The following is a 19,797-nucleotide window of genomic DNA, read 5'->3' as shown; positions in this document are numbered from 1 at the left end:
GACCAATACAAAGCCTCCTTCTTTGCCCCGCCTCGCTAAAACCCGCCGGGGTCGGGACATCGTAAGCACCGCCCACTCTTCAGATAAGTCCCCGCCTACTTCCCTCCGTCCTTGGCCAATCCGCCGCCACGATGCAATCCCCTCCTCCTTCCTCCTCCACAACCAATCCCGTCTTTCCTCATGACGCGCCATCCTTAGTTTCGACGTGGCCCGTCTATATTCACCCACCGGAAGCACCGGAACTTAAGGGCTCTTCTCGTGCCCGCCCCTTCCGCCGTCAGTGTTGTGTCTTGCGCAAGGGCGTCGTGTCTCACCATCGCATTCCCCTCTTGGTTTTTAGACTATTCCTATTTCCGTCTCTCTATGTTGCGACGAACTTATTTTTAAAAAAATTTAAAGCACATTTTCTTCGACCGCTCTATCGCTTTGCTACGTCTATGGTCCTCACAGCGGTTTCCCCTTCCATTTCCTTTTCCGGAAGCGAGGCCCAATCGCTCTGCCCCTTTCTCCCCTTAGTCCCGCCTCCCATCCGGAGGCCCGCTTCCGGCGGAAATGAGGCGCGCTGTGAAGAGAATAGCCTGACGTGGGTAAGGAAGTCGGGCTGGTTTCCCGGCGTCTCAGGCCCCCCTCCCCGGTTCCCCCCTCTCTTCCCCCCCTCCCGGCTCCGCCATGCTCGACTTCTTCACCATCTTTAGCAAGGGAGGCCTCGTCCTCTGGTGCTTCCAAGGCGTGCGCGGCCCCGCGGCGGCTTGCACTGCGCCCGTGAACGCGCTCATCCGCTCGGTTCTGCTCCAGGTGAGTCTTCTCGCCGCTTTCCCTTTTACGCGTCGATTTTGGATGCCTCTCTTTCTCTTCCCCTCCCTCCGCCACCCCTGACTTTATGTTACAGTGGTACCTCGGGTTACATACGCTTCAGGTTACATACGCTTCAATTTACAGACTCCGCTAACCCAGAAATAGTACCTCGGGTTAAGAACTTGGCTTCAGGATGAGAACAGAAATCGCGCAGTGACAGCGCAGCGGCAGCAGAAGGCCCCATTAGCTAAAGTGGTACCTCAGGTTAAGAACAGTTTCAGGTTAAGAACGGACCTCCGGAACGAATTAAGTACTTAACCAGAGGTACCACTGAGGTATCCACCATCAAACTCCCCACCTTTATTCACTGCTGGTGGGCGGGTCGGAAAGTAACGATTTCCTCTTTTAAAAATCGGGAACGTGAAACAAGGAAACATAAACTAAACAGCTGTTCATCTGCCGTGGGTGCTTTAGCTGAGATTCCTGCATTGCAGGAGGTGGGGTTGGACTAGATGCTCCTGGGAGTCCCTTCCAAATCTAAGGTTCTGTGAAATAGCCTGGGAACGGACAGCCCAGATCTGTGCAAGGTGCATTCAGATACAATGTGGGAATCAGTAACCTAGAAGGACAAGGCGATTCCCACGCATTCCCCGTGTGGGGGGGAAAAACAACAACATGGTTTTCTTAATCGAATGTGCATAATTGTGATGCCCTCTGGAACGGTATAGACCCACACGTGCTGAAAAGAGAAGACTGTTTTGAAAATGTCAGTCAAAATCTGCCGTGGTGGAAGAAATCTGCAGATGGGTCACCTGTGGCTCTCCAGATGTTGTTGAATTCCAGACCTAATCAGCCCCAGCTGTCAACAGCCAGTCTGAAGGGATGATGGGAGTTGTAGTGCAGCAACATCTAGAGGGCCACGAGTTCCCCAGCCTTGCCTTACTAGCTTGCTAATGAATGTGAAACGTCTTAAACTCCTGAAAGTGAAATGCAAATGGTAAATAGGCCGTATGTTTTGTGAGTGTTAATGTAACCCAAGTGGGATGATCCAAACACAGAAGAGGGGGGTGGTATCCTTATCATTGGGAGAAACTCAGTGTTTGAAGAAGTGCACTGAATCTTTAGATGGAAGTAACTCTTAATGGTGGGATACCCACCCACCCCTGCTCAGGACTGAGTATGCCCAGTGGGCACAGCATGTTTACTTGACTGCTGGGATGTGTTCTAAAATCCAGGGAAGAGGGGGTATGGAATGGGGTATCTTGGAAAAGAGCGTGCCTGGTTAGAATCTTGATCTAGGAGCAGTTCATATGGCAACATTTTGTTGCAAGCTCTGCTTGTTATTACAAACTGCTAGAGTTCAATGGGGCTTGTTCCCATATAAGTGCGCATAGGATTGCAGCCTAAGACTTTAATCTTAGGAATGCCTACCTAGATGTACGGCCAGCTTAGTTTAATGGAATTTACTCCTTAGTATTTGTAGCGCCTTAAAATATCAGCACAATTATTTTGGCTAACACAGCTAACCTTACAGATGCTACACTTCCAGAAAGCACTTCTTGTTTGCTCCCGACCACTGCGTTTTGCAAGGAGGTTTCAAGAGACAAGGCCCAAATGCTGCAATTGTTACTTAATAAGTAATTCCCAACGTGTTTAAGTTGTTTTCATCTGCAGAAACTATTATCAGCTGGCTAGACACAAGTTGCATTTCCCTGTAGAACCTCATAAAACATATGCTGTGTTCAAAATTCCCTGTTGAATTGCAAGCCCAAACAGGAAAATATGTTTCCTATTTTAGCAGATTTCCTGTTTTGTAGTGCCTGTTTCTTATTTCAGAAAGTCACAGGTGCATAACTTGTATTTCCTTTTATTCCTAAGGACCTAATGCAAAATACAACTGGTTGTTCCGTAAGCTAATAGTCTGCGGTAGACAATATGTGATGGGAACATAAACTGAAAAGGTGCAAAGGATCATGCTATCTAGTCATCCCTCTCTCCCACTGTCTTGGATCTCTCCCGTAGCCATGGCTACTACAGCCTACCTTTCCCCCTAAGCTTTCTCTAACTCTTTATCTGTTTCCATACACTAATTGGAATTGGAGAATGGATACTACTTAAGCTGATTCCAGGTACAGGAGACAGCATGATCTGATCGTACATCCAGTTCTGGCAGCATGTTGTAATCGGGTCATTTGGATCCTTAGTCATGGATCACAACTGTAAGCATTAAGATTCCATAAAAGCAGGTCTGTTTAAGTCAGATGAATAGCTTGAGAGTTCTGTTTTGTGATTTTGCATCTGTACAGAAAGTTGTATAGTAAGTAGGTTTTTTAAAGAAGTTTTTAAAATTTACTGGGTATTAAAACGCTCAACTGCACTACCAGTCTATTAGCCATGATTTGTCTAACTTCTAAATATTCATTTATATTATTGGTTATATCAAGCTCTGCTGTTCAGAGCTTAAATGACCATTCAAAAATACTTCTTTAAAATAATGTGAATGTCAGCGTTTTCTTGGTGTCACTAAAGCTCATTTTTTTCGTCATGTAAGTTGTGCATTGGGAGTGTTGATACTTATTTTACTTAGTGTGTAGTGTTTCACAGTCAGCACCATGCTGCTCCTATTTTTCTTTATATATAAGAAAAAGATATTAGATTGAGAGTTGGCGACTTAGCTACCTTGTGTGTTTTGCCCAGGTCTGAGATTAAACACTTTTTGCCATTCCTTTTATTTCTGAATTTCAAAGACTGTTTTTCAAGCCAAAAGGTGATACTTTATCAGTTTCCCTCTATCCTGGGGTGCCATGTGGTTCTTTATTCCTTATTTCAGAGCACTTTTTCATGGATTATAGAGCAGTGCAGTATTTATCTTTGGATGTTTGAAAGCTTCCTTGGGTAGCCTCTCATACTAGCAGTTTGCACGTCTGTGAGACTCAGATGGTGGGAATTGCTTCTGTATTGTACAACATGGGCATGTTTTAAGTAGGCTGCCAGTAGGTGGTACTTGCCCACTTCTGGATTTCTTTACTTTGCTGTTATTTTCTCTGCTTTTTTGCTTCTTGTTTGTGAAGACATGCCATTGATGGGTGGTTAGGTGAAAATGTAGTTGTTTCATACTAAGGCAGACTAGTGATTCAAATAGCCTATCAGAATCTGTCTTGATTTATCATAGCTCTCCAGGGTCTCAAATAGATATATTTCCCAGATTTATGGCTGGAGTACCATTTAACTATAAACTCTGCTTCATAACATTTCACCCAACTCACATTTTCTGTCTGATTTCTGTAGAAGCAGGCTGCTGCTGCAAGATTCTTTGTGTTAATTATAGGAAGTCAAGATTGTTCAAAGAAGTTGCATGGATGCTAGCTAATAAGGTCTTTGGCTATTCTGACAACAGAAATAGGAGTCCGGGATCTGATGGCAGATATCTCTGACAGCATGTGAGCTACTGTGTCTGAACAGCAAAAAGTCTAAAATCTTTGTGTGGTGGAAATGCATATTGCTGAATGAATTACAGTATAGCTGTTAGGTGTGAAGTGTACTTTGTGTCTTGAAACAGATGCTTGTAAGCATGTATGGAATATGAAGATTGGACACTGTTTCCTAGAATTTGAATTGTACCCACAGTAAACAGGATGGTTATTCTTTACAAAAAAAAAAAACACTGAATCTCTACAACTCCTGTAATGTAATCTCATTATAGGTGCTGCCAATGTTCTCTCTCTCTCTTGCCTTTTCAGGAGCGAGGTGGCAGCAACTCTTTCAACCATGAAGCCCTTACGCTTAAATACAAGCTGGACAATCAATTTGAACTCGTTTTTGTGGTAAGTGAATTATTCCGTGTGAGATAAAGACCTTAGACAGGTGGAAAAGCTGTCTCCAAGAGTCTCTATAGCAAAGTGAATAGAAAACTTTTCACAGCACTGATATATTGTTTTTGATGTTGTGGAACATTACTTCCTTTTCCTTCGATTGGGATCAGAAGAGCTTGTTCCTCAGTCTTGCATCACAAACCGTCATTATAGCAACACCTTAGAAATGTTCATTAAGAGCAATGAGGCTTCAATCAAGGGGCAGTTTCTTTCACAAACAAATATGTAGAATTGTAAAGTTAGAAGGGGGTCCCGAGGATCATCTAGTCCAACCCCCTGCAATGAGGGAATCATAGAACGCAGAATCATACAATTATAATGTGGTTACTTTTGCTTGTCTTTAACACCACTGTTCTCCTTGCAGGTTGGGTTTCAGAAAATTTTAACTCTAACCTATGTGGATAAGTTGATAGATGATGTTCATAAGGAGTTCCGAGACAAATATCGAAACGAGTTTCAGCAGAAGGGAGCTCTTGGGCTTCTCAATGGCACCTTTGATTTTAAGGAGGATTTTTTACGACTCCTACGGTAATAGGATTTTCTCTTTCATCTTTTGCTGCTGATCCTGTGTTTTGCCTCAGATACCTTGTATTTTGGAGCTGTAAGTTGGAGCTGTAAGAGTGACACGATCTCCCTCAGTAGATGTGGGCAGGAAGGAAGTCTGCCCTGCTAGGAACTGCTTGTGTGAACTTTGCTGTGCTTGGCTTTTGCTGTCTTCAAAATGAAATTGTATTTTCCACCATTATAAATGGGTGGGGGGGGGGAGTGTTGAACAATTTACCCGTGCGCCACCTGCAAAGCTGCATATGTTACTTATAGTTTTCAAGGATTCCATTGAAACCTAGCCAAGACAGCATCAGCATTCCCTCCCATAACCCAACATGACTTTATTGTACTCCGCAACATGGGCGAGGTTTGTTGATGGGTATTGGCACTACAGTGCTAGCTAGCTAGCCAAATGTCTCATTCCTTTGGGGGCAAGGGGTCCTATGGCCACATAGCCCAAGGTCATCTCTTAAAAGTTGCTTGTTAGAAGAAGTTAGGGAAACAAACTCCATGCGGTAAATATGCATCTGTGCTGCCTCCAGCCAGGCCAGCTCTAAAATACATTTATTCATTGTCTGGCATTGAATGAGCACGATTGGGTAAACCTTTTCCTCTTTGCAAACAGGGATGCAGAGGAGAGCAGTAAAGCCCGAGCTCCCACTGCCATGAAGTCGTTTGAACAGTCGGCAAAATCCCAAAAAACCGTGAAGTCTATGATAGAGAATCGAGGGGAGAAACCAAAAGAAAAAACCAAGAACAAGAAAAACAAAGGTTCCAAAAAGGAAGGTGAGTCAGTGTTGCGATATGCAAGCAGCAGGCCGTGCCAAACCAGAGGCCTGCTGTGTTGAGGAACCGTGGGGTTTGTGCTATTTCTGGTGGCTTGCATTCGGGAACAGAATCGATAACAGCCTTATCCATGTCCTGTTCATTAAAATCAGTTTTAAAGGTCCAGTCTGACATGCAGTTGCTCATTTAGTGGCAACTGGGGATACCCTGTTAGTTGAGGAGCTGAAGCAGGGATTAGCCCCCTGTCATTGGCCATGCTGGCTAGGGTTGATTTAAACCTCATCCCTGGTTTAAATGTTTCATTTTACATGTTTTTGTTTTGGTGGAGCATGGAATTTGCTCAGCACATATATTACTTTTAAAACTTGCGGTTACCTAAAAACCTCAAAAGCAGGACTTGGCCCTTTTCTCTTAGAACATTAAGGTAAAGGGACCCCTGACCATTAGGTCCAGTTGTGGCCGACTCTGGGGTTGCGACGCTCATCTCGCTTTACAGTGGTACCTCAGGTTAAGCACTTAATTTGTTCCGGAGGTTCGTTCTTAACCTGAAACTGTTCTTAACCTGAAGACCACTTTAGCTAATGGAACCTCTTGCTGCTGCCGTGCCGCTGGAGCATGATTTCTGTTCTCACCCTGAAGCAAAGTTCTTAACCTGAGGTACTATTTCTGGGTTAGCGGAGTCTGTAACCTGAAGCGTATGTAACCTGAAGCATATGTAACCCGAGGTACCACTGTATTGGCCGAGGGAGCTGGCATACAGCTTCCGGGTCATGTGGCCAGCATGACTAAGCCACTTCTGGAGAACCAGAGCAGCACACAGAAACACTGTTTACCTTCCCGCTGGAGCGATACCTATTTATCTACTTGCACTTTGACGTGCTTTCGAACTGCTAGGTTGGCAGAAGCAGGTACCGAGCAACGGGAGCTCACCCCGTCGCGGGGATTCAAACCGCCGACCTTCCAATTGGCAAGTCCTAGGTTCTGTGGTTTAACCCACAGCGCCACCTGCGTCCCAATTCTTAGAACATTAGATGTTATTAAAACAGTGCTTTCCACCTCTTGTCCAGCTCCAGGAAATGAAGCAGCTACCGTCCCCAAAGCAACTGCAGTTGTTAAGCAGGATCCTCCCGTTGCCGCTGGAGACAAGGAAGAACTGACCAAGGATGAGATCCTGCAGAAGAACCGGGAGGAATTCTTTAGGAAGCGCATGAAGGGGGGAGAAAAGTCCAAGTAAGTGAGGCCATTGCTAATGAATAACACTATCGGATCTCCCTTGGCTTTGCATCCAGAGAGGTGAAGTTGGGTGGTCACATGGTCCATAAAGGAAGGACCATGGCTTGGTGGCAGAACATTTGTTTTATGTGCAGCAGGTCCCAGATTCAACCTCTAGTAGGGCTGGGAATGTCCTCTCTCTGAAACCCTGGAGAGCCACTATCAGTCCATATATGGCCCAGACAAAAGTTTACAGGTTCATTGAGGACTAACTTAATTTGAGCTGTCTTCGCAGCAGGAGACTATTCTGGAATGAATTGGAAAAACAAACCCAAAGCTTATTTTTGAGCCAGGGCTTGAGGGAGGCTAGAATCACTTGCTGTGGTTTTCTGAATTGGGCAGCAGCAGGCTTGGGAGCAAAGTGGACTTCTGAGCACCGGTTTGTTTTACTCTCTTGGAGTATGCTTCCTTGTTTTCCTAGAGAATGGCATTTCCTTGGACTGATAGGTAAAATAAATTATAATGCAGAATGCACACTCAGTCTTTTCTGCTGTGATTGTTTGTGACCCAGCAAAGTTCAGGGTTCACTGCTAGAGATGATTCAGAGCAGGAATTCTGTTCAGTTTTTTCCTCCTTGACTGCTAAGATCTACTGGAGTTTCTGTTCTGTCTTCATTAGCAAGTCTCCAAAGCCAGACACTCAGAAGGACAAGGGGAAGAAGCCCAGAGTGTGGGAACTGGGCAACTCTAATGCCAAAGTACTTGACTATAGTAATTCCACTACCAATGGAAACACAGACACTTGTCCCATGGAGGAGTATGATCCAGAAATGGTAAGATCCCCAGTCACTAGACATCCTGATGGTTCTGTTTCATGCCTGTGCATAGTTTTGCAGAGCTACATTAAGATGCCTTGCTCTCAAATCTTCAAGGGTTTACCAGGGTAGCTTGATTGTGAGGTTTTCATGCAGTTCTTGTCATCAAAGCAGATTTGGTTTCCTAACCAATGACCAAGCCACACTATACAGAAGCGTAATTGGGGCCGTTGATTAGATAAACTGAAGGTAGGAGTTTACTGGGAAGAACTGCAAATGGATGAAGTGTCTCCCTTTCACAAGTGCTGCTGCTAGCAGTAATCTTGTAATTCAGTACTGTTGCCAAAGTAGCCTCAGCTGTTAACACGTTGTGATTTAGGGCCCCATTCACACAAGGATTTAACTTTTATTTTGATTATCACATTTTGTTTTTTGGGTGCTCTTGACTTTTAAGTCTTTTGTTGGGAGAGGAATAAAAGCAAAAAAAGGGAACAGAAGTACAGGCTCCCTTTTAAAAGAAGAATGCATAAGAGGAGCCTGCTGGAATCTGACCCATGGCCCATCTATCCCAGTATCCTGTTCTCACAATAGCCAGTCAGATGCCTGTGGGTTGCATGGAAGCAGGTATTGAGCTCAAGAGCTCTCTCCACTTGTGATTCCCAGCAAACTGCCATTGTGGTTACTAGATGTGGGTGGCCTTGCCTTCCATGAATTGGTTTAATCATCTTTTAAAGCCATCCAAGTTGGCAGGCACCACTGCTTCTCATGGGAGCAAATTCCAAGTTTAACTACTCGCTGTATGAAGTAGCAGTTCCTTTTATCTGTCCCAAATCTTCCAGGATTCAGCTTCACTGCATGCCCATTCCTAGTGTTATGAAAGAGGGAGAATTAACTTTACGTACTTTCTCTGTGCTATAATAATAATAATAATTAATAATAATAATTTATTTATATCCTGCCCTCCCCAGCCGAAGCCGGGCTCAGGGCGGCTAACAACAATAAAATAATGCAACATTCTAAAAACATTTCATTATAAAAATTAATTAAAATCAAATTGATGGCAACCATTAAGCAAAATGCATCATTCTGTAATATCTGCACTATGAAACAAAATATGCAGGTGTGCCTGTGCTGCTCTCTCTGCTTCCCAGAATTCCCTGTCCCACCATAGAGCAGAAGTGGGGGGGGGGGAGCCTTTTTCAGCCAAAGGCTGCAATCCCTCATGGGAAACCTTCCTGAGGCCATAGAATGGGAGAAGCCATGGATGTGACTCTGAGCTTCCAGACACACAAACGCCAGAGGCATTAGCACAATTCAGGGACACATTCCAGTCGAGCAAAAGCACTTGATGAGAGCTCAGAGCAGAGCTGCTGAGGGGCTTGGCCTGGGGAGACCCCATAAGGCTGGGGGCACCATCTGATCCACAGGCCTAAGATTCCCCATCCCCTATAGAGAATGTGCAGCAACTTTTACTATAGATTCTGGGATATCCTCTGCTGGATGTGCTCATCAAGGAGAAACAGCACTCTGAGCCTCTTGTTCTCAGAACACGTGTAAAGAGTACAGAAGGAAGATGCACCCTCCAGAAGTAACTTAAGGTTCACATGGAGGCAGCCTCAGCTGCTTGGAGTAGTGAGACGCAACAAAGAAGGCTTACGTAATTCCTGGCCTTTTTTATCCTCCACCGCAGGTCCTTGGGGATCGCAACCGTGAGCCTGGCCGTCTCCGTGATCTTGAATATGAGAGTGAAGAGGAAGCTGAAGAAGAGAAGGTGGTTCAGAACTCTTCAGGTGCAAGGTAAGGTCCCTCACGAAAGCTGTTCTTCTGTGTTGACTTGAATGAAACCTTTTGTTTAATTGACATTTTCCCTCCTGTAACACCATAACACTATCTTCTTGTTGCCAGTGCAAAGAAGGGTGGCCTTGGAGGCATGTTTGGTATGCTTAAGGGTCTTGTGGGCTCCAAAAGCTTATCCAGAGAGGATATGGACCCTGTGTTGGAAAAGATGAAGGATCACCTGATTGGTACGTTTGGCTTCCTCTGGAACTAGGCTGGTGGGGGCTCAATTTGGCGGCAATGGGCTGGATGCTGCCCACTTCCCATGCAGTTTGTGCTGAGCTGTGCTTATGAAGGGTCCAAGGTTGACTAGTTGGGTTTTAGAAAAGGTCACTGAACTAAGCAGAAGGAGAGTTGGAAGGAAGCCTGGGACAAGAATGGCTAGTTGCTGAAGCTCTTACAAAGTAGATTCTTTGCTGCTGGTACCCTAAGCTCCTTTTATCCTGTTTTCAAAACACCGTTCTCTACTTCCCGTCCTTGTCAATTGTAGCATTCAGACATTCACACCGAGATGGTTTTAAGGCTCCACAGGCTGTCAGAATTGGCCACTCCGGTGCTGTGGTCTAAACTACTGAGCCTAGGGCTTGCTGATCAGAAGGTCGGCAGTTTGAATCCCCACGACGGGGTGAGCTCCCATTGCTCAGTCCCAGCTCTGTCAACCTAGCAGTTCGAAAGCACGTCAAAGTGCAAGTAGATAAATAGGTACCGCTCCGGTGGGAAGGTAAACACCGTTTCCGTATGCTGCTCTGGTTTCGCCAGAAGTAGCTTAGTCATGCTGGCCGCATGACCCGGAAAAACTATCTGCAGACAAACGTTGGCTCCCTCGGCCAGTAAAGCGAGATCGCCACAACCCCAGAGTTGTTTGCGACTGGACTTAACTGTCAGGGGTCCTTTACCTTTTCAATCAAAGCACATTGGATGTTGGGCTTGTAAGCAGCCACCCTAGTGCTTAGTGTAAGCTTATTTGTTTTGAAAGCTTATTTTTACAATATCAGAAAGTTCAGCAAGTGGGCTGTGAGGGCTCCACATTTCCCACACCACATTTCCCATAAGTAAAGTGGATTGAACTTCAAATGGGTTTCATATCCCTTTATTGGTGTCTTTTTATAGAGCATACCTGTTGGTGACAACAGCAGGTTAGTAGAATTGTCCATTGGCTGCAGGTCCTTTTCCTCTCTTGGGGGACTAGTTTTGCTTTCTACAGTCACCTATCTTCTCTCTTTTTCTTTTGTTTCTCATAGCAATACTTCCTTTCTGGAACTTGAGGCAGCCTACATATGGACCCTAGATGCTTTTTGTAACTAATGTCTGAATTTCAGCATCCTATGATGCCTGGCTGAATTTTGCCTGTTAGGTTTGAAGGTGCAGTGGGTTGAATTGGAAGTGAATATTCCAAGTTCAAATCGTAGTTGAGCATCTCCCACCCTAGGTTAGTCATCACAGGATGCTGAAATTTAGGTGGTAGTTGCGGGTTTCACCTAGGGCCCCTACGTAGGCCGGATGTGAGCAGCGTACTGTCAACATTGCCATCCAGTAGTGTTTCTAGGTTGTTAAAATGTCATCTCCCACCCTTGGAGAAGCATAAACTACTAGAGTTAATATAAATTTCTATTTTAGAGAACATAAACAAATCATTCACCAAATAGTGTGAACTTAGCAGCATAACAATCTTAACTTGCTGTTTCCCCCCCTCCCCTCCTGCCCAAAGCTAAGAACGTTGCAGCTGAGATTGCTGTCCAACTCTGTGAATCAGTTGCAACAAAGCTGGAAGGGAAAGTGATGGGCACCTTTACCAGTAAGTTCCCCTTTGTTTTCCTTTGTTTTTTGCATGCCTTAGCGTGTACTGTAGTCTGGTCACATTACTTTCCTCGGATACATGCACAAATGCTCATGATTTCAAAACAGAATCCTTGGGTGGTGTCCAACAAAGCAAATCCACTAGAGCCAAGATTTCCACTTGCACAGCAGAACTCCTGCTTTCTCTCTTCTCCCTCCCCCAATCTGCTCTGGAGAGTTGAGGAGAAACCCTCAACCTCACAAAAAAAGGTTTAGCAGGACCCATGGGGAGAAGAGAGGGGGGACAAGTTCTGTTGTGCAGCCAAAAGCCCTTCTGCAAGCGATCTACTTTGCTGGATACTACCCATTGTGTCTAAAAGAAACCAAATTAGATTGTGAGAACAGGTCTTTAGTGAAACTGACAATCTCACACCAGGAAAGACTGTACAGCAGCCACATACTCTACAACATGGGATGCCAGTGTGCCAAAGTCCACTTGTATGTTTGTGTGTGTCGTTGTTGTTGTTCCATCCCTGAAAAGGATTAGGAAGGGTTGTGGAAGTCCAGGACATCATGCACAAAAGTAAGATAGTAACACTACACATTGTACAGTATGTGTGGGACACTACACATGCGTAAGCCCACTTATGGGCACAGTGTTTCTAGAATGTTACCAGGCTGTGCCTTCATTTTACTCCAATATATTATTTTGTTGGTACCCTGTACCAATGTGTTCCTTCCCAGTTTCACCATAGATCTGCTCTTGTGGAAGCAAATTCCTCACTCAGTAAATGTGGTCAGGGTCAGGGTGCAACTGCTGCTCACCAAATGTGAGTAGTTAATATTTTTATTATTGTCTCCCCAGCTGCCTATGCTAGAGTCTTGTTGCTTGCTTAACCTTGTCTCTAGTTGGCATGTTTGACTTCTGCTGCTACTGCTGGGATGGGGGAAGAAATAACCCAAAGCGGATTTGTCCATTGGGAATCTGCTTCCCTGTGGGTTCACGAATCCTTAGCTTTCTACATTTCTGGATGCCACCAGTGTGTGGGAGACTTATTTGAAAGCACATCCCACAGTCTTTTGTGAAGGGCAAATTTATATCCTTGGCATTAGTAAGGTTTGACTTCTCTCACAGAGAAGAGCGATTGGATCCTCTAGCAAAGAAGGCCGACTTTGTCAGAGAATGCTGATGCAACTTAACATGTGGTAGAAATGGATTTTGGACGCAGAAGCATTTGATTCAGATGGCCCATTTTCTGTTTTTCTGTTTCTTGGGTTGTGAATCCGCTTTGCTTGCCCAACAGCCACAAGAGCAAGCTGTACAAATATATCACTTGTTAAAGAAAAAAATCAATGTTACTCCAGAAAGGTGATGGTTTATAAAGAGGGGCTGTGAGAGTGACTGAAAATCATGAGCCCTGGAGTGCCCTGTGAGTTGAATACTTGCACAGAATACTGAACACAATCAGTTGCTGATACAGAGAGAGTGGTAGGCCAATGATGCTCAGAGAAGGGTAAGTCACACCTAAGACCAGATGTGGAGAAACCAAGCTCGTTTGGAGAGGAAATGGGAACCTTTGCATTCCTTTTGTCCAGATGCTTCATCCTGGTCCTCCTGAAATGGACACAGCATCATTTCTGCAAGGAAAGCAGAGCTGGGCCTGTTCACATCACAGTTTACTTTGATGCACTTCCGATTATAAGGTGGGATAAGTGTGGGAAAGAGTATGTGGGGCCCTTCAATCTAAAAATGACAATGTGTTTCCAACTTCCCAGCGGTGACATCAACTGTGAAGCAAGCCCTTCAAGAATCCCTGGTGCAGATCCTGCAGCCCCAGCGCCGGGTGGATGTCTTGCGCTCTGTGATGGAAGCCCAGCGTCACCGTCGACCTTATGTCATCACTTTCTGTGGTGTCAATGGAGTTGGCAAGTCAACTAACTTGGCCAAGGTACTTGGAAGGGGCTGCATGTGCGTGGATTTTGGGAACTGGGTGAAGTTGGGATGGATGCCGGCTCAGGTTTGGGTAAAGCAGGATGGTAGAGCACTGTTGCTATTGCGCGAGGCAAAGAGGAAGATGGTGGCATGTCTGGTCATATCATGGAGATCTAAATGGAAGGCCCACAACCCTTGCTCAAGAGATCTTCTGATATATAAAGCATTGCACTAGCAAACATTGGTTTATCCAGCTCAGTATTTTCTGTGCTCATTGGCAGGGACTCTCAAGATGTTTAAGGGAGAGGCCTGGGATAGAATGGGAATCTTCTGCACTCAAATTGAATGCTCTGCGACTGGGTTGCAGCCCTTTCCCATTTACTGTTACATGTTGTCCACTTTTCTCTCTCCCTGCCGAAATCTAAAATTTATTGTGTCTAATGAGGAAGCATCAAGAAGGTAACTTAAAGTTGGACTGAGACCTGGAGTTCTACAAATTAGCATTTTCCTGGGTGGCCACCTAGTAGCCCATATATATATTCTGAAGCAATGTTGTTTCACCCACAGCTTCTTGGTAAAATTCTCAGTCTTGGCTTCTAAAGTACTATGGCATTTGAAAATGTCGCAGCCATCAGTGCCCCCATAAAATCTCGTCTCCTGTTCTCAGCATTTTATGTTCTCAGATGCAAAGGGCTGGTTCATGCATTTATCTTCTTCACACATCGACTGCAGCATAAACACATGGCTTGCCTGCATGGATGTGATGCTACAGGGGGGCTGGCACATATCTACAGCCCTGTTATTACTTGGCAGGAAGCAAAGCTGCGAGGTCCATTGGGAAGTTGCGTAGAGATGGTGGATGGTGGGTGATGGAAGCGGTAACCTTTTTCTGCCTGCCCCTCAGATCTCGTTCTGGCTGATTGAAAACGGTTTTAGTGTCCTCATTGCGGCCTGCGACACATTCCGTGCTGGTGCTGTAGAGCAGCTGCGGACTCACACTCGCCGCTTGAATGCTCTTCACCCTCCAGAAAACCACAGCGGCCGCACAATGGTGCAGCTTTATGAGAAGGGATATGGGAAGGATGCGGCCGGCATTGCCATGGAGGCCATTTCATACGGTGAGGCCTTTCTCCCTGCTTCCCCCTTATTTCTGAACCCTTCATGTCTTCCTTAGCAATCCTAGTCACTGCATGTCTGTAGCTGAAATTTCCTTTTCCTGTTGCTTCCCCCTCCTGCTCCCCCCCAAATCTAGGGATATTCCAGATGTTAAATACCCTCCTCTCCAGCCAATAGGAAGCAGTGGGACTGGCCACTGGGAACATCTCAACCACCCTAAATCCAGTTCCTTCTCCTCCTCTGCAAGAGAAGGAATCTGATTTATAGCTCTGCCTAATCTGTCATTCTAGCCATAACCAGGAAGGCTTCAGGTTGAGTGAACAGAAGGGTCCATGACAGTCACAAGGGATGGAAGCATCCTCAGTTTGGGAATCATGTATAAAGAACAGTATTTGGCATCCTGAGAAACAGACTTTTTTAAAAAATGTTAATATTTATGGCTATGAAGGCAAGCCTGAAAACGTTTGGGCAATGAGTTTGAAATCTCAGAAGAGAGATTTGAGGAAGGCAATAGCGAACAGAGTAGAGTTTGAGGGTGGGAGGAATGTAAACATTAGGCAGATCTGATTAATTTGCAGAATTTTGCAGTTCCTGACATAGGATCATAGAGGGGAATAAGCGGTAAAGAACACTCTTGTTTTGTACTCCAGTTTCCACTAGAAAATTTATGAGACCTGCCATACACACTAGACTGTTTGCTGGCTCTGCTTTGCACTTCATTTCATTAAAAAAGCCAGCTGGTAAATCCGAAGGCAACTCCCAGCTGTTGCATTTATTTATTCATTCTAATGAATATATCCTTTTTATCTTCTCAGCACGTAACCAAGGTTTCGATGTGGTCTTGGTGGACACAGCAGGCCGTATGCAAGACAATGCTCCTTTGATGACAGCTCTGGCTAAGCTCATTGCAGTCAACACCCCTGACCTTGTCCTGTTTGTGGGGGAAGCCTTGGTGGGAAATGAGGCTGTGGATCAGCTGGTTAGTTCCTCAGATTACTTCTTAAGATTCAAAACTCAAGAGGTGACAAATGCATACCTCCTTTTGAGTGCTTCTTTGCACAACAATGGTATACATAGAAGTAGTCATGTCCGTTCGCATGCAACAAATATGCAGTAGTCATACCTTGGATCCCGAACCCGGACGTTATGGCTCCAGTTTGCGAATGTTCTTTGGAACCTGAACATCCAACCGGGCTTCCAAGGCTTCCGATTGGCTGCCACAGTTTCTGAATATTTTGGAAGTCGAACGGACTTCCGGAACGGATTCCATTTGACTTCCAAGGTACGGCTGTACAGGCAACTCTCCTATTACACTGGGGACATGGCCATGGGGTAGCACCTAAAGCCCAAATTGCTTATTGTCAAAGCACTTTGGGTTCAGTGACTTGCAGGATTGCGAAGGTACTCCCCCAAACGCCCGTCCCCTTCCTATTTATTTATTTGTCAGGCGTGTAAAACTGAATGCACCCAAGTTAAGTGTGTGTGTGTGTGTGTTTTGCGCGTTGCCTGTATGGGCACATGCATCATAGCATGGGGGAGGTGTTGGGGATCGCCAAAGACCCCCCCCACACACTGTATTCGTACTTAGTGGCAATTAGACGTTGACTGCAACATAAATAGGTAAAAATAGTCACAATACCTGTGTGTTAGGAGACATGCCTACAGCCCATCAGTGAGCCTTGTGCAAGAGCATTGCCAAACCTGTTTCACCGTTTGCTTCCCCTACATCAGGTCAAGTTCAACAAAGCTCTTGCTGATCACTCCATGGCTCAGACCCCACGCCTCATTGATGGAATCGTGCTCACCAAATTTGATACCATAGACGACAAGGTGAATGGGGCCCATAGGTTGCAATTGTTTGGGGGTTCGGTGGGAGTTTTTCTTTTTTGATGGAAAAAGCCGCATTTTTGGAGGGAGTGTGGCTCCGGGGAGGTGGGCAATGTCAGGCCTCCTGTCTGCCACAGGCAACCCCCACTCTCCCCAGACTGCACCTCTCACTGGCTTTGCTCTACTCTCTCGAGTGCTTTTGCCTGGTTGGAATATGTGGTTGAACTGTGATAATGCCTCCCGCTTGCCTGGATGGAGAGGTGTGTTGGGGAGGGAAGACCTGATCTTCTCATATGGGTGGAATGTAGCCATTCCACAAAGGGAGGAGTCACATCTGTTGGTCCACCCACACAAGCCTTTGGCCCTGTCCACCACTGGCCTGTTGCTTCCCCCCCAAGATGCTCAATGGATCGCAAGGTACCGTGGCCATTGGGCAAAAAAGGTCCCCCCCCTTGCTTTGGCAGTTTTTACCGGCTAATAAGCTTTTTCTGTGGACTTTTTAGTAAACACAGTTCTCTGAAGAACTGAAGAAGAATAAACTATACAATAGGGCTGGGGCGACATTTGGTTTTCAACATTGTGATAGATCGGCTGCTAAATACCAGCATATGCTGATTTATCACGATGTCTGGAATGTTTCTCGGCTGTTTCTTCCTCCCCACCATAGAGCAGGAAGAACAGCTGAGATACATTGCCCAGCCCTGTGACAGTGAGCGAACCTCGAAGGCCTTTTCGGCTCACGTGTGAACTGGAGGGGCATTGGAGCTTCCTTGTTGGGGAACAGTATTCCACAGTGGGGGCCAACTTCTTTTATCGAGGATTATGAGCAGATGACTAAGGATCAAGGCAGGTTCATTGGAAGGAAATGCCTTTTTAAAATCCCCATATGGTAAGATGTACCTTTAGGATGGGGAAAAACTGGCTAACATCAGTGGGTATATCTCCCACATCCTAGACCAGCCTTCCCTAACCTAGTAGACTAGACACAAGGCACATTTAGTAGCTTTTTTTTAAATGAGAGTTTGTAACCATGGAAATAGCAAGGATTTCTTAACCACCACCACCCCAATGCAATTTCATTGTACACAATGATACTATATTGTCCTTTCCTACACTAACAGCTGCTTTTCTCCCCAGGTTGGTGCTGCAATTTCCATGACATACATCACTAGTAAACCAATCGTGTTTGTGGGTACTGGACAGACCTACTGTGACCTGCGTAGCCTTAATGCCAAGGCTGTCGTTGCTGCTCTCATGAAGGCCTAACCACCAGTTATTGCACCAAATTCCTGTCTGCAGATGTCTCAGAATGTGCTTTCCAGCGTGACTGTTTTTAGAAACATCTCCCCCCCCCCCCCGTTTTTGGCATAGTGCAACACAGAATGGAGGGATGCTAGAAAAAAGCTGCTTACCTGGCTTTTGGTCCTTCTCCTCTTGATTTTGCTAACACACACCTTCCTTGATGTGATGTGTGGGTTTAATTGTAGCAAGAGGTGCCTGTCTTCCTTTGAATTCTATTTACTTTCATACACATTGGCTCTAAAAGTGTTCCGGGGTTGTCTTCACTTTTCCCACTGAGCCCTCTTTCCTGTTTCCCTTCATTCTGCCTGCTTAGACAGTCCAAAGCCAGAGCTTTGGTTCTCTCCCCGACCCCACTCCATCCCAGGTTAGCGGGTGCGATAAAAGACTTTGTGGGGCGGGGGATTGTTCTGCCACTACCTAAGCATCTATGAACTCTGCTGTCTTTTAAAACTCCTCTCTCCGGCCACGGGGCAGAGCGGATACTGCCTACAGGCAGCTCTGCTCTTATCAAGCTTCACATTTGCGGATTGCTTTGAACACAGTAGTTCACCAAAGCTTTCAAACCAAAAAAAGGAAGATAGATACCAGAGTGAATTCCTGCTTAACAGGGTGGCTGTTGATGCCTTAAAATGGTCCTTCTTTCTACTGTCCGTGGGACTCTTTACAGCAGGGCCCTCCAGACACTGCCCCAGACTGTAGCATTTGTGTGAAAAATGCAGGAACCCGTGATGCCATCCTAATGACATATTTGCAAGTGGGGGTAACATCCCTTTCTTTTTCTAATAATGTCTCCAGCTGATCAGTGAGCTGCTTCGTGGTGCATTATTTTATTTTTTGGGGGGTGGGGTTGAATTACAGGCCGATTCTCACATAACGGTTGTGCTTGCTGCTGCCTATCAAGACTTTTCCTCCAACTCCTTTGCTGTGAGCACACACTATAACTTTGCACACGATTGAATGTGCATATGCAAAATGGAAACTTGCGGCTTACGATGCTTCAGATAATCCCTTTGCCCAGCACAGTCCTAATTCAAACCAAGGGAGGGGGATGAAACATCTGTGCTTCCAGGAAGAGCTGGTTGTGTGAAAAATTAGAGGAGGGAATTGCGGGTATATTCTGTACTGAACAACTGCCCTTGCTGCTGACACAGGATTCTGGTCCCATAACTCACGGCCTCACCTCCCACCTAATCATCAGAGGATGGATTGAAACTGGTCAACACAAGCCTTTGCATGCTCTCCCGCCTGCACTGGCCTTTTGCTTTTCTAAACCAGTCTGTGACAGGAATTTCCTGGTGGGTGCTTGCTGCTTTTCTTCCCCCTCCCTTCAGAGTGCCTCTTGATCCTGGTATAAAGTGCTATGTTAAATACTACAAAACTCTCTATGAAGATGTCTCGTAGCTCGGTATTGCAGATGTGCTCTAGTGCAATAAGTTGAATGCTGTCTGCTAAAAGGTAATTTATATAATAAAACTTCATTAAAAAAACAAACACACGTGATTTCCTTTGTTGTTAGGTGCAGCAGCATAAAAATCCAGGGCTTCAGACTGTTCCAGAAAACCCCTCAGACCAGGAATGGCAAGCAAGCTTCCTAGGGCTGATCCCTTTCCTGCTGATCTTTTCCCTGCAATGCATGGCTGCAGGCAAGTTCTATGTGAACCCGATGTACATCTCTGAAAGCTCTCCAGGATCCTCTGCAAACATAGAGGTTTCTCTTAATGCGTGGCAGTGGCTGGTTAGTGACTTTAAAGTCTGTGGCCTCAACTCTGTTTCCTAGAAGGAGGCTTACAAGACCCTCTCATTTAGCCCTCTCATTTAGCCTCAGTGAGCTCCCATTCAATCCAGGGAATGTAGGAATTCTGCTGCAGCAGATGAAAACTGCACTGCATGTAACATCGCCTTCCCACCCTTTATGCTTGGGAGCATGAAGGCTCTAGGGACCACCCCATGTCACAGCTACATTGCCTCTCTGGCCATCGCTT

General features: G+C 45.6%; 1 protein-coding gene across 2 annotated transcripts; it reads left to right on the top strand.

Moving 5' to 3' along the window:
- The first annotated feature begins 571 nt into the window (after nt 1-571).
- SRPRA (SRP receptor subunit alpha) lies at nt 572-19,306 on the top strand. 2 transcript variants are annotated; one of them, XM_081889639.1, is made up of 14 exons: nt 572-795; nt 4,536-4,619; nt 5,032-5,195; nt 5,839-5,999; nt 7,073-7,229; nt 7,890-8,043; nt 9,716-9,822; nt 9,931-10,049; nt 11,570-11,656; nt 13,414-13,586; nt 14,475-14,688; nt 15,502-15,665; nt 16,418-16,516; nt 17,651-19,306. In XM_081889639.1, exons 1-14 carry the CDS (start codon nt 670-672, stop codon nt 17,777-17,779), a joined length of 1,938 nt encoding a protein of 645 aa, XP_081745765.1. In that variant the 5' UTR covers nt 572-669; the 3' UTR covers nt 17,780-19,306. The 2 variants fall into 2 exon arrangements, with proteins under 2 accessions (XP_081745765.1, XP_081745764.1); XM_081889638.1 differs by having other exon boundaries at nt 573-795; nt 7,067-7,229.
- Nucleotides 19,307-19,797: the final 491 nt, after the last annotated feature.

Source organism: Podarcis melisellensis (assembly GCF_964234715.1).
Source record: "Podarcis melisellensis genome assembly, chromosome: 15".
Lineage (NCBI taxonomy): Eukaryota > Metazoa > Chordata > Lepidosauria > Squamata > Lacertidae > Podarcis > Podarcis melisellensis.
This window is presented reverse-complemented; position numbering and strand designations above follow the sequence as displayed.

Excerpts from the sequence above, each read along its gene's own strand:
- SRPRA (XM_081889638.1), top strand. The coding sequence starts at position 670 with ATGCTCGACTTCTTCACCATCTTTAGCAAGGGAGGCCTCGTCCTCTGG. Across the intron at positions 796-4,535 it reads TCCGCTCGGTTCTGCTCCAG|GAGCGAGGTGGCAGCAACTC; the intron begins GTGAGTCTTCTC and ends TTGCCTTTTCAG. Across the intron at positions 10,050-11,569 it reads GATGAAGGATCACCTGATTG|CTAAGAACGTTGCAGCTGAG; the intron begins GTACGTTTGGCT and ends TCCTGCCCAAAG.